This window comes from Bombus vancouverensis, chromosome 16, assembly GCF_051014615.1.
Source record: "Bombus vancouverensis nearcticus chromosome 16, iyBomVanc1_principal, whole genome shotgun sequence".
In the NCBI taxonomy this organism is placed as follows: Eukaryota; Metazoa; Arthropoda; class Insecta; order Hymenoptera; family Apidae; genus Bombus; species Bombus vancouverensis.
In genome coordinates, this window is record NC_134926.1 from 4,707,810 (window position 1) to 4,721,957 (window position 14,148).

A 14,148-nucleotide genomic window follows, 5' to 3' on the forward strand; every position below is an offset into this window, starting at 1 on the left:
AAATTATAGGAATAATTTCCTGGAACATTAAGTGATAACTCGACTTTGTTCAATCCTTATCATTGATCATTATGTATTCCAAGGAAGAAGTATGTACTTTCTCTTTCGCCTTGTTCACGGTTAAAGAATATAGGATGTTTTATTTATTTATATTAGTATCTTCCTATTTTTAGACGTGAGTTATCATGTTTTTCTTAATTTTTCTTAATTTATTTTTCGAGTTACTTATTATTTATTGATCGCCTGCATTTATATTAATATTATTTATTATTATTCATACCAATAAGCAAGCGTTTAATAATATTCGTTAAACGATTTATACATTACAGAAAATCAAAGGATGAAGCAAATAAAGAAGATAATTCGTAATCAACCTGCGATAATGTTGATTATTTATGACCTACGTAACATGTTACTTTAATCCGGTTTGCATACAGAATTCGATACGTATGCAACGCAAGTCATTACAACAGCGATTGTCATCTGTGTCGTCCAACATTAGAATAGATTAACTATGAACGACTGAACAGTGAACATTTTGATAGAATTAATAAGACTAAACATTGGCCTTCTTCATAGCGAAGTTCATTCGAAGATTGCTCAATCGAGATTCTTTAACTAGTGATGAACTACGACTATGATCTGGCAAAGGACGACCTTGAAATGCTTACATAATACGTGTAGTATAAATGTAAGGTTGAGAATGTCTTCTTGACATTGTTTCTTCAAATCTTTGAAATCGTAACTCTTTTGACAATTTTAGCGCTTCTTTATTTTAATACGACTACGTTGCTGTAATAAATGGAGCTAGATTGCCATATTTTGTTAAAAATGTTTTTATTCTATATTTAGGAGAAGAGATCGAAGATTATTTGGCTATTATAAAAGGTCGCGAATCAAAACGGATCGGAAACTCCTAAGTTATGAAATATATTTCATATTGAAGCTCTATTGTATAAATATTTGAAAGTATCTGTTCAGGCTACAGTGGAAAATTGATAAGCAGTATTCCAAGTTCCAAAATCATTATAGCAATTTTAGACAATTTTATTGATTGTTAATTGCTAGATGTAGTTGTTAAGTATATATAATAAGCGTTTTATAAATGGATATGTAACTTTGTCCGTTTTCAACTGAATAAGTTATGTGTTAAATAGCATTTGCTTGGACATTAATACACACTTTACTAATGTATATAGCTTCCTGAACAACATTTATTTCATAATTTTATTTGTTTATATCATATATGATTTCATTTTTTTTATTTTCACTGTAAAAATATAACTATGAGGTTTTAATCAACTTTTTTATGAGATTGATTATTAATTAATTCATTGCTTGATTTTATCTATAGGAATTTCGATGGCACCTGTTACTCGCTACCTAATATCAATAAGACAGTGGTAAGATTTTACTGTCACTGTATTATTCAACATGAACCGTAGTTAAAAACAAGAACTGGATAATTGTAAGGTAAAAAAACTTCTCATTACGTTTCATCATGCTTATATAAATATATAATGTACTCCCTGGAAACATATTTCGAATATCATCCTAAATCACAGATTAACTGAAAAATTGCGTTGGCTTATTACGTGAAATGAATTACGTTCGTAGAAAACTTATTAACGTCATGATAATACTTTTCCCTAATTGCATTGTCTCTTTTCGTATTGTAACTTCATATTATAATTGTTTTTGATATTATTATTAAATCATTAACCGAGACGAATTTTTGTTTACTAATACGTACATATACCGTTTATCTAATACGTATTCTACATATTACTTTTACACCAAGAAGTAATATTTTTTTACCGAATAACGATTGTTCTCAATGTCATTTTAAATTTTATTTACAACCGTTTTCAAAAATAATATATTATTGGATTTCAATGTTTTTAATTGTTCTAAAGATATAATATTTTTATCCATTTTTTTATTTGTACGTATAATTTATACATACTTTACGAATGAGAATCGCTCAAATTCCCTAAAATGCGTCACTGTCAATTTATAAAATATCTATCATAATTATCTGTATTGATAAATAAAATTATCTATTACTTATAGAATAATAATCTGTACTGTACATAAATTTTTTACGACGTATATTTCTGCAATAAATTTTACCACTTATTATCCTCACCTTATTATAAATCCTCAAAAACCTCGTATGGCGTATATGATATGCATAGTTGTAAAAGTTTCTCATAGTTAATGTTCAAACGATTTTTTGAGTCGCTGTATATAATAAAGAAAAATCGAAGCAATATTCATTTGTACATATGTCATATGTATATATTCATATGTACATTTGTCATTGTTTATAATTGATGTACAAATTCCTTGTGTTTCAAAATTATGTCAAGACATTTCGATAGAGATATTAGACATACAGGTGTTTATGATGTATAAGCATTTAACGGAAATACCGTTAAAGCATATAACCGTTAATTTTGTTTCATCTACGTTGTCATTCTATGTATGTGAAATTGTATTTTATTTATACAATTCATAATAAAATATATAATTTACAGTAATATAAATACAAATATACTATTTCCTGCAACAAGATAAGCTAGTCTATGCGAATACTTTTAATCGTGACTGAGTATATTACAAACATTACTATACTGTATCGTGAAATTTCAAGAATTATGGAAAATTAGTGTTAAAACTGTTGTACCTGACAGTGATATCTACAAGATTGATAGCGATATCGAGTCTTAATTTTAACTTAATATCTTTTAATTTTAAGAAATCAAGTTTCCCTTTTTCGGAAATGTTCCCCATTGATATATTTCTATGTAGTAAAAATTATATAATATTACTTGTAGAAACGTTTGTGTATAGTATATTTTTATTATAATATAGCAAACATCACGGACGAAATATTATAAGAATTTAATGTACAAAACATAACTTGTCATGTTGATACAGAATAAACAACGTCGGCAAAACAGTAAGTAAATATTGCTTACCAAAAACAGGAACATCTTATAAATCAACTGTCATAAAACCGTTTTATAAGCAGTTTTTGAAACTCATTTCAATATATGCTTATGCCTTCTATCTACTTTGTTATTATAACGCATGACGCACGTAAATATGAAATGCATACAATCATAAAAGTCTACATACACCTAAGTCCTTTGCACTGTCCTACCGAAAAAGTTAAAACATACTTTGTTCACTATTATCTATAATTACATATCAATACAAATTACCCTTAGTGAGTTTCTAAAAAGAATGACAAAAATTTAACGATTGACAGAAAAATCTTGCGATAAAATTACATCATAAACTACAAAACCTTTAATGAATAAATCAGATTTTATAGTATTGTGAATTTATATTTTTCCTTAACTACACAAGTTAGTTTAAAATAACTGGAATTTTGATATCGTTTGATCTATTGAAGTTTTATGAATGTAAAGAGTTAGAATGATATAATATTGTACTATAAGAAGTAACTCAAAAACAAAAATATATATTATTTATTTCGATTATGCCGAAAATATACTTTATCTTCTTGATAAAGTGAAAAGAGGCATGAAAAGAGCTGTACTATTTTTTAAATATCTTAAGCAAGTAATACTATCTTAAGAAATTTGTATCTGATTGATGTGATGACGCTATCAATTACCGATTATACAAAAGAATCGCAGATTATAAAATATATGTATTAAGATAATATGTATAACATATACTATATTTTCAATTTTTAATTTACAATATAAAGTCACTATAGCGTTATCAATAAAAAGTTATGAATAGTGAATAATTATATAGTTAATCCTAATAGAACAAATGAAAAATTACCATATATCAAGTGAAAAATTATAACAAAAAACTAGTTGTTTGATAAATGATACATTTGTGTTAGTTTGACTTCAAGGTATTGAAATGCAAAAATTGAATTAATTACATGTTAATCTCCTCCATTTTCGCTGAGTACATTACGAATTCTTTGTTAATTCCAGATGCGTATTAATTTTTATTGTGCATAAACATTATTCTTTAAAATTCTCCACAAATAAAAATCTAGTGCCGCAAACATTAGCGAATTCGAGGCTTAAACAATTGCAATGCATTTCAAAATGTGGAAAAATCGATCCATTCTAATATTCGTAACATTTTTTTTCTCATTTTTCCTCGTAGAATAAATTTGTATTGTTTTATGAAAAAATAAGAACTTTTGGTATATATAAAAAATTATTTAATTTTATAGAAATCAATGTAGGAAATGAGTTTCTGAACACGATTTATGAAAATGCATAAAATAAATATTATAATAAATATAAATATTTAATTCATAATTACTCATAACAAAAAGAATATTTAACTCCAAACATCTTTATATATAACATAATCAATTTAATAATAAATAATTAGAAGTAACGATTCAAATTAAATAGAGTTAATAATTAAAACAACATATCCGTACACAAATACATATAGTAATGATAGAAATAACTGTAACATATACATTTTCGAGAATTAACTAAAATTATATCAATGACTATACATCTTATTGAAAACTGATTTTTATTTCATGAAGATATATATGTATACTTACAAGTAAGGAGAATATATTATATTTTTCATAAAAGAAAAGCAAGAAGCAATGCCGAGAAATTACCGTTATTACATTCCACGAACTTTTTTTTACACATTTCCTCGATCGATGATCTTCACGCACGTATATATAATGTATACGAGTACTAGTAACTACCACCTGTTGGAATGCAACATAACACTTACCTGAGGAATTGTCTTCGAACGAAGGAGATTTTAATTGAAAATTTCTGTCCGATCTCTTTCAGGGAAGGTACGCAATGACCATGTGATGACACTTTTTTGTCAATTCGGTTCTTCGCTTGATCCGTTACACTCGCGGAAAGACAATTCTAACTGCACTGGATTCACCACTGATCGAAATTCATATACGTGCAGACGTGCGCGTGCCAGACACGTCGACATCGAACACATGAAGCGATTTCTTTCGTCTAATATTATCGCCAACTCTATCTACCGAGTCTATCAGTAAAGAACGTACTTTTTCCGAGTAAATCCGATCTCGAGAAAGACAGACAAGTGCGAGTAAGAAAGAAAGACTGCCGGATGGAGTCCATATACGTTACGTAGCCGGAAGATTGTTTCACGCGCGGGGTATTTGAACAACGTTACGATAATAAATCTATTTTTGATAATTAGACTGATTATTATTTTTATGATTTATTATTTTTTGGATTTTTATGCATTTATTAGAAATATGAACATGCAAAATTACTCAGAATATCCATACACGATATAAATTAACAGTATGAATTACATATTGCAGATATATCTACCACATATATATTACTTTGTCTCAATTAAAATCTTAGTACCTGATACTATTGTTCATGAGCAAGTTTTAGTGGTTAATAAATTTCTGAGAAATATCATTCACGTTGAACAATCGAAACAAGTATTTCTTCTTTTCCTTGTTTTAATCCTTTCTCGTTGATCATTTAAAGCTGAAATATGAACGTATTTTATCATTTTTAATTGAATGAGTAAAAATTAGAAATAAAAAATTAATACAATCCAAATCAAATTAATTTTAAATAGTAAATAGCTGATAACCAGATTTAATGGTTTAAGAAAAGATTGTTTAATGTCGTAAGGTATTAAAACATTTTAGATATAATAATATATTATAATTAAATATAATAATAACATTTTAGATATATAACGAATATTCATAATTTCGCAAAATATTTCTATCTATTTTATAGCTATAGTGCTACGTACTTATTAAATCGGAACCAATGTTAATTGATTCCGGCTTCATATTTTGTAACTCATGTAGAATCATGGCATGAAAAGATAATACGGTTGCTCTTGTGAATAATTCTGATACACCGTCTCCAGTTCTAGCGGAAACAGCCCAAAACTCAGCTTTCATTCTCCGCGCTACTTCAGCCGCTCGTTTTTCCATTATTGTATATACCTGATTGGACTAAAAACATTTATTTTATTTTGTAGTTATAGTCAATCAATGATAACAACATAATTTAAGTATTTCGTAATTATTGTAATTAAAGTAATATTAAATAAAGCTACTGTATTAAATTATTGTAGATTATTGTATAATTAATACAATTTTTAATTAATATCCTATACAAAAATTTAAAGGTCTTTTTTTGCTAATTTAGTTAATCATCTAATGCATTAGAAATTTAACTATTTCCTTATAATTTACTTTCGATTTTTGTATATGTCAATAAATTCTGCGTGATTTACCAGTAAATCTCGTTTTGTGCCTATTAAGAATATGTAATATGGCTCCGTGTTACTTTGAGCAGCTTCATTTAACCATTGTTGACAGTGTCCCAAAGATATTAAGTTGGCCAAGTCAAAAACAACCATGATTACTAAAATACAATATTTATAACATAAAACTTTGATACAATTTTTATATTTTACTACACATTCATAACAACAAATTTTTTTATACCATTTGCACTTCTGTAATAAGATGCAGCGATGGATTTAAATCTTTCTTGCCCCGCAGTATCCCATCTGAAATAAGTAAACAAATAATAAATTTCTATTTTTTAACATAATATTTATTATCAATATTGTGAAATTAAATAATAAAATATGTTGAAACGCGAAATGAACGCACATTTGTAAATGAAAAGGTACACCCAGAATATCAAACCTTTCTACTTCAAAATCAACACCGATTGTTGCTTTATAGTTATTGTCAAATATTTTGTGGCAAAATCTGGAAAGCAAACAATGTTATGTTTACTTTTTCTTCATGTAAAGTAAAAATAGATATTGTGGTATATTACCGATTTACTAGACATGATTTTCCAACCGAAACATCGCCAATTACAATTGCTTTTGCAATTTTCAAAGATACGCGTTTCGTTTTGCATGAACGTCTAACAATTGGATCAAAATCTCTTTCATTATATTTCGTCATATCAGATGAAAACGGTGGTGGCCAATTATTAACCTAGAAAACGTTTTTATTTTATTATTTGGTACATTTATCTCAAAATTTAACTTTTTAGCAGTATATGTGACTGAAATTAGAAATAAACTTATTATTAAATATCTAAATATATTTTTAAATGTTTTAATCTAAAATAAAGAAACGTAATTGCTTCTTATTCCCTATTTTCATAATTATTATGTTTTGAAGAAAAATATTAATCGATAAAATTACTGAATCGAATTTTGAATTGGTTTGAATTTAATTTCTACCGGATGTCCGGCAGCAATTGACATACTAAGTCTGATTTAAAAATGCTTATCAATAGTATAACTATAAAGTTATGAATTGTTCATTATTTTTCATTAAAAATTATACTCGTATAAGAACAAAATTTTTAAGTCATACCTGTCTATCATCACGTGCCACTTCAATCATTTTGTAAATAGCTGAACGTGTTTCTAACATTATTTACACTGTATACTGCTCAATATTTCTTATATTGCAATGCAAATATATACAATTGTACAGCCTTTTATATTTACAATATATATTTATAAATTATTATATTATATTTTATTTATATAATTTCACTTTGAAACATGAGTACAATACACATTTGAAGACTTCATATGTTTAACATTTATGCTATGTTTAAATATATATTTATACAGTAAGAACTAGAGAAGCATTTGCGTGTTATATGTTGCCTACCCATTGCTAACATAAGTAATTTTGAACTAAATGAAAACATTGGTTGCTATGGCAGGTGTATACCATCTAATTTACTCTGCTACAAATCAATTACATATTCTAGAATTAAAATAAAATTTTTCTCATAAGTTTTCGATAAGTAAAAGTTATCTAAAATACCAATACCAAAATGTAAAATGTATGTGCAAATATTCTTTTTTTATTAAATTGCATTATCGTGTTAAAATATTTTTTTTTTGCGTAAATTATAAAATACAAATGTTTTACTATTATAATTGAACATGGAATGTTTCGAAACGTACAATTTTGTATTATAATCATATAGTTATTATTTTATGAAATTGAATTTACACGTAAACGTCTAACGTAGTTCACTGATTATTCACATGTCTGTTTCCGGCTAAGACTTTCTTTCTTTTTAGCAAGATGGCTCCTAAACCGAAACCCACGGAAAAGTCAGGTATATTTAAAAGTTTTTAATAACGTTTAAATTCCGTCTAACAAGTTTGAAAAATGTTTTAATTTAAGCAAACTTATAAAACATGATTAATGCGAATTTGTGATGTAAAAAGTTTGATTAATAAACACGTGTTCAATTTCAACCCTAAACATGTGGTTTGCTGTCTGTTTTGTATATATTTAAAAAAAGTATCGATATGTATATAATTATATTATTGTTCTATATTATTAAAATATTTATTATATCTTCGAATAGTAAATTTGAAAGAAATTTATAATTTCAATTAAACTTTTGCATGTTTTACATAACCTAAAAATTGTCCACAACAATTCCTTAAGAACTTTGTGTTATAAATATTTGACTAATGTAAGATGTAGAAAATATAATATTTTGATTATTTATTTTATTTTTTCTAGCCGGCAAACCAGCTGAGAAAAAAACAGAAAAGAAAACTGAGAAGAAGCCAGCTACTGTAGCTTCTACATCAAAAGTTACAAAACCAGCTGCGAAAACATCCACCACTGCAAAGAAAGCCGCAGCTGCTAAAACGACAACTTCTGTGAAGCCTGCAGCAAAACCAGCAGCAAAACCTGCGCCTAAAGTTGCTGCGAAACCAGTAGTTGCAAAATCTAAGAAAAATGTTCAACCTCCAAAGAAAACATCTAAGGGTGGAAGAACAGCTGCCCCACTTCAGAAAGCACTTAAAACTCAGAAAAAGGTTAATATACATAATATCAATGAAAAAAATTTGATTAATTGTAAACTTAGTAAATTATTTCAATATACATGATGATAAATGTTGGGGAATCTCGTTGAATGACTGTGATAAAAATATAGTCTACTGCTGATATATCAAATCATAAAAAATGAACTTTTTGGTTTATCATATATATATATTTGTATATTGATCATTTGTATTTATTTGCAGGTATTGAAAGGTGTTCATGGATCAAGAGTAAGGAAAATAAGGACATCTGTCCACTTCTATCGGCCAAAAACATTTAGACCACCAAGGGACCCGAAATATGCGAGAAAATCTGTCCCAAATAGAAATCGGTAAGTATTAAATACTTGTGTTATTTTTGTCTACCTACTTACATACGTTTAATTTTATATATTTTATGACATGTATCATTTTATTTATTTATTTATTATAATTTTATATGAAAAATATCTAAAATAATTTTATTTTTTTCAGTATGGATGCATTTAATATCATCAAATTTCCATTGACCACTGAAGCTGCTATGAAAAAGATAGAGGACAACAACACGTTAGTTTTTATCGTGCATACTCGTGCGAATAAATACCACATCAAAGCTTCCATTAAAAAACTGTACGATGTTGATGTGGCTAAAGTTAATACGTTAATTAGGCCAGATGGTAAAAAGAAAGCGTATGTACGTCTAACGCGTGATTATGATGCGCTTGATGTTGCTAATAAAATTGGTATAATATAAATGTACCTATATATGATGAGTAAGGAAGTGTATCTGTATTAAAAAAATGCCTTTGTACAAAAAATTTTGTTGTTGTATTTCTTTAAAAATTTTACAATATTTTACACATTTCACTGAAAATCTGAACAATTATAACCCCAATCTACTTGGAGTTTTACGATAAGGAGCAGGTGTACCCGGTTCTCTGATACCTGGCGTCAATATCTCCTTCCTGTAAACAATATAAAATAATACCATAAAAATTAATGATACAAAATATCAGATAAATATTATAAAAAACTTATATTAAGCTTTCTACAGTAATTCAAATACTTTTATGGGACACTGTATGTATTATAAATTTGAAATACAAGAAACTTACTTCCTGATAGAAGCTTGTTCACGTTCAAGTTGTTCTTGCGCCCTAGCCTTCATTTCTTCCTCCGCTTCTTTCATCTGCCCTTCCATTTCATGTAAATGTTGCATGGCTTGTCGTCTTTTTGCTCGTCCGCTTCGTCCAGTTTCCTTTACGCTAAAGAACATAGGACCCAACTCGGCTAGCCAGTGGCCATCAACGGCAGTCACACATTGCATGTACTCCTTGCCAGTCATCACAAGTTCATGATACACCACGTAGTCTGGCGTGAAGCCCATACCGAACAAAGCTGACGTCGGATGAAGATGGCATGGCATTCCAGTACGACAATTCACGTATTCACCAATACCTTTTAAACGAGCTGCTTGGTGAAAGTATGCCGAACAAATACATTTCCGTACAATGTCCCAGTCCGTGCCACAGCTTACAACTTCCATCTTTTGTTGTTTCAGAATTTCTTCCAGCTGTTGTCGAACTTCTCTTACTTTCCGCATAGCTTTCGCGTGAATAAAGTGAACGTTACACCAAGAACTGGAATAACCATTCGCCTTCCACTGATTGTACACATTTAAATATGTTAGGTGGTCAGACTCTGGTACTTGAAACTTCTCTCGAGCTGAATCAGAATCTTCTTCGCGACCTTTGGGTCGGTAGAATATCGAAGGCACTGACAGCATAGAAACTATAATAAGTATATCTGCAGTGCAACCGAGTTGAGAAGCAACAATGAGCATCTGACATTGTGGTGGGTCTAGTGGAAATTCTGCCATTTGTCGTCCCAAAGGTGTTAAACGTCCTGTATGATCTAATGCACCCAAAATCCACAATTGATACAGAGAATTTAATATATTATCTTGTGGTGGAGGATCCATAAAATGAAAACCCAATAAATCTTGAACACCTAAAGACTTCAGTAACAATACAGTATTTGCTAAATTGGTTCGCTGTATTTCTGGAACTCCAGTTAATAGTAGTTCGTCTAAATATTGCCTTCGCGTGTATAATCTGTAGCAGGTACCAGGACCAGTACGTCCTGCTCTTCCTGCTCTTTGATCAGCATTTGCTCTGGACACTGGATATACTTGTAAAGCATCCATACCAATTCGTGGGTTATAAACTTTCAACTTGCAATAGCCCGAATCCACGACGAATACAATTCCATCGACAGTTAATGAAGTTTCGGCTATATTTGTTGCTACAACGCATTTTCGTAAACCTCCCTCTGAACGTTGAAAAATTTTAGCTTGTAAATCCGAGGGTAGTTGCGAGTAAATAGGTAAAATGGAAAGTGGAGGAGCTGATTCGATCTCTGCTAAACGTTCTTTCAAAGCCTCACAAGTAACTTCAATGTCTTCCTGACCAGGCATAAAGACCAATACATCGCCTGAACGGGGTTGCAAATGAATTTGTAACACTTGTTTCACCGCAGCATCAACATAGTCTTCTACTGGATTCTTGGCGTGTAATACTTCAACTGGAAATGTACGACCTGGGATTTGGAATGTTGCAGCATTTCCAAAAAATGCTGAAAATTTGCTAGAGTCCATTGTAGCAGATGTTACGATCAATTTCAGATCATGTCGCCTGGCTACAACCTCTCTCAATAAACCAAATAAGACATCAGTAGATAAAGATCTTTCATGAGCTTCATCCATGATAATTACACTATATCGATCCAAATCTCCTTCCCTTAAGCTTTCTCTTAATAAAATACCATCAGTCATATATTTAATAACAGTATCTTTTGAAGTGCAATCCTCAAAACGAATAGCATAACCAACTTTGTCTCCTAAAGCAGTAGCCATTTCATCAGAAACTCTTTTTGCCACAGACATAGCTGCTACTCTTCTTGGTTGTGTACATCCAATTATACCATAGCAACTATAACCATCTTCATGAAGATATTGAGTCAATTGAGTTGTTTTTCCACTGCCAGTTTCTCCAACAATAACTACTACACTGTTTTCTCTAATTACATTTAACAATTCTTGTCGTACAGCAAATACTGGAAGACTTCTCCTCTGGTGTTGAATGGACCTGTATTTAGCTTCTCCAGTAACTTCATCTCGTATATGACGCGCATATTTTTGGCCAGCTTTGAAGTCAGTTTCTTGACCTGGATCTTCCTTATCATCTTTGTGTCTATCACGTACACCCATGATATTACCAATATGAGTTCCAGCTAGTTCCCAATGTTTCTTTTGCGCCCTTTTCCGCTCTTTTTGCTCACGATATGCTCGTACCAAAGCCGACCCTTTTCTTGCTACAAGTGCCATATCAGAAGTAGGATCACGTACAGGTACAACAGGCTCCGGTTGTTTAGTGAATACAATTCGACCATCCAGAAATGGTGGAACAACATTATGGACTAAGAGATGTACTCTGGTTTCTCCTTCATCATCAGGATCATCATCATGATCTAAAGAACTGATGACACCAGATGTTAACATTCTGTTACGTTCCCACAATTCGTTATCTTTATTTATCTGTCGCTGTTGTGCGGAAAGACGCTTCTGTCTTTTTGCTTCCAATTCCATTTCTTTTTTACGGGTGTATTCTTCAGAAACATCAGCAAACGCATGATTTTCTCCATCATCCAAGGCATACCATTCTCTATCCAATCTTTGTTGCTCTTCTTCCCACAAGTCCCACATTTCTTTTTCTTCCCCAAGTATGTTAGGTGTAGCACCACTAGCTTTTCGATCTCTATTCCAAGGGTTATATTTATATGAAGGCGTAAATTCACTTCTAACACTGTCTCTACCATCTCTAATATTGTATAGATTGGGTGTTGGATGATCCCAACTGGATTTTCTTGGTTCTTCATCTTCATCATCATCCCAATTACTTTTAGATGTTGAATCTTTTGTTTTAAATATTGGAGTTTGAGGTTCATCTTTAAACCTTAAGGGTGTTTGTCTACTACTATCTCTAACACTGTCTCTGCTTCTACTCCTTTCTCTATCCCTATCTCTGTATCGATCTCTATTCCTATCCCTATCTCTATTCCGATCTTTTTCCTTATAATTGTGCCTATGATTTTTGTCCTGTGCACTCAATCTTTGATGCTTTAATCGTGCTTCTAATCTTTGTTGTGCCTCAGTGTTCACCCCGCCAGTATGAGTTGGAGTTTCTTCAGCATAAGATCTGTATTTTCTTTCCTTAATCTCTGATTTTAGTGAACTTGATTCAGATTTCAATGAGTTAACTTCCTGTGAATTTTCTTGCCTTTTTCGTTTTGCAAGTTTGTCAAGACCCAAGACAGATACCTGAGGCTTCTTAAATGTATGATCAGAGGGTTTCTTCCGAATAATCAAACCTCCTGCTTGATTTTTTTCAATCCCTTCTAATCTATACAAATTCGACTCATTTGATATATCCATCTTTTTACACTGAGTAATATTCGTTACTAAAATTTTATATGTTTAATAGCGTACAAAGTAGTTATTTTTTAGCAAATATGTATAATACAACACTATAGTATAAAATTGCGTTTTAGACACTACGTTTTAGACACTATCCTTTAGACACCACATTCTAGACGTCATCTTGCAGACGCTAGGTTTTAGACGCCATCTTAGACACCATAACTGACTAATTAACTAAATAAAACTAAATTAGTTTCATAATCTATGGATGGATCTATAGTAAGAGAAAAAATACAGTCAATGACATTCATTGATAGCAATTCATTAAATTCCCTAGAAATTATTATTACTAGTTATTACGTATTCATCTGAATACATTATGAACATCTCATCTATTATAAATAAGTAACTATATAATGTATATAATATATAATATATAATAATACAATATATAATATATATAATATAAATAAAAGTTTTACTTGTGAAATGAATTTTCGGCAAAATAATTTTATATTTTATATTTCAAAACTGTAAATGCACTGATATATATTATAAACGGGTGTAGACCTGTAGCTCCTTCTGGCGTGAATATCTTGTACTATAATAGGGTAAAACCTAGTGCGCCGCATTTAACTGCACAACAGCGTGGCAACGAACAAAAGATTATTTAACAATTTATTGATTAAATATCAAAATTATTAATCAGTAATAATTGCGATCACTTCCAAATTTCGTATTTACTTTTGTTACCATAGAAAGAAACATTGTCAAGATATAAATCGATCGCTTTC

The 14,148-nt window shown here is 30.1% G+C and overlaps 3 protein-coding genes and 1 long non-coding RNA gene across 5 annotated transcripts in view; 2 read left to right on the forward strand and 2 right to left on the reverse strand.

The window, feature by feature from the left end:
- The window catches only part of LOC143303798 (uncharacterized), a 2,851-nt gene extending 1,549 nt beyond the window's left edge, over positions 1-1,302 (forward strand). Inside the window, exons 2-3 of the long non-coding RNA XR_013060459.1 lie at positions 10-175; positions 330-1,302. This is a non-coding gene — a long non-coding RNA (uncharacterized LOC143303798). The remainder of the gene's footprint in view (positions 1-9; positions 176-329) is intronic.
- The window catches only part of LOC117154414 (Cytochrome P450 reductase), a 22,034-nt gene extending 14,569 nt beyond the window's left edge, over positions 1-7,465 (reverse strand). The window contains exons 1-6 of one of the 2 annotated variants that reach the window (XM_076625757.1): positions 7,406-7,465; positions 6,852-7,018; positions 6,680-6,781; positions 6,509-6,573; positions 6,295-6,425; positions 5,803-6,010 (exon numbers count right to left, since the gene is read on the reverse strand). In XM_076625757.1, coding sequence (XP_076481872.1) covers positions 5,803-6,010; positions 6,295-6,425; positions 6,509-6,573; positions 6,680-6,781; positions 6,852-7,018; positions 7,406-7,465 — 733 coding nt within the window. Of the gene's footprint in view, positions 1-4,767; positions 5,087-5,802; positions 6,011-6,294; positions 6,426-6,508; positions 6,574-6,679; positions 6,782-6,851; positions 7,019-7,405 lie in introns of those variants that run through there. The other variant, XM_033329377.2, reaches the window with a different exon arrangement.
- Positions 7,466-8,080: 615 nt separating this feature from the next.
- Positions 8,081-9,695, forward strand: RpL23A (ribosomal protein L23A). Its single transcript, XM_033329369.2, has 4 exons — positions 8,081-8,171; positions 8,588-8,889; positions 9,100-9,227; positions 9,370-9,695. The coding sequence occupies exons 1-4, from the start codon at positions 8,138-8,140 to the stop codon at positions 9,629-9,631; spliced, it is 726 nt and encodes a 241-aa protein (XP_033185260.1). The 5' UTR covers positions 8,081-8,137; the 3' UTR covers positions 9,632-9,695.
- Positions 9,531-13,614, reverse strand: l(1)G0007 (ATP-dependent RNA helicase l(1)G0007). Its single transcript, XM_033329368.2, has 2 exons — positions 9,993-13,614; positions 9,531-9,842 (listed from the first exon to the last, which is right to left on the reverse strand). The coding sequence occupies exons 1-2, from the start codon at positions 13,367-13,369 to the stop codon at positions 9,761-9,763; spliced, it is 3,459 nt and encodes a 1,152-aa protein (XP_033185259.1). The 5' UTR covers positions 13,370-13,614; the 3' UTR covers positions 9,531-9,760.
- Between the last annotated feature and the right edge of the window lie 534 nt (positions 13,615-14,148).

Excerpts from the sequence above, each read along its gene's own strand:
- RpL23A (XM_033329369.2), top strand. The coding sequence starts at position 8,138 with ATGGCTCCTAAACCGAAACCCACGGAAAAGTCAG. Across the intron at positions 8,172-8,587 it reads GAAACCCACGGAAAAGTCAG|CCGGCAAACCAGCTGAGAAA; the intron begins GTATATTTAAAA and ends TATTTTTTCTAG. Across the intron at positions 9,228-9,369 it reads TCTGTCCCAAATAGAAATCG|TATGGATGCATTTAATATCA; the intron begins GTAAGTATTAAA and ends TATTTTTTTCAG.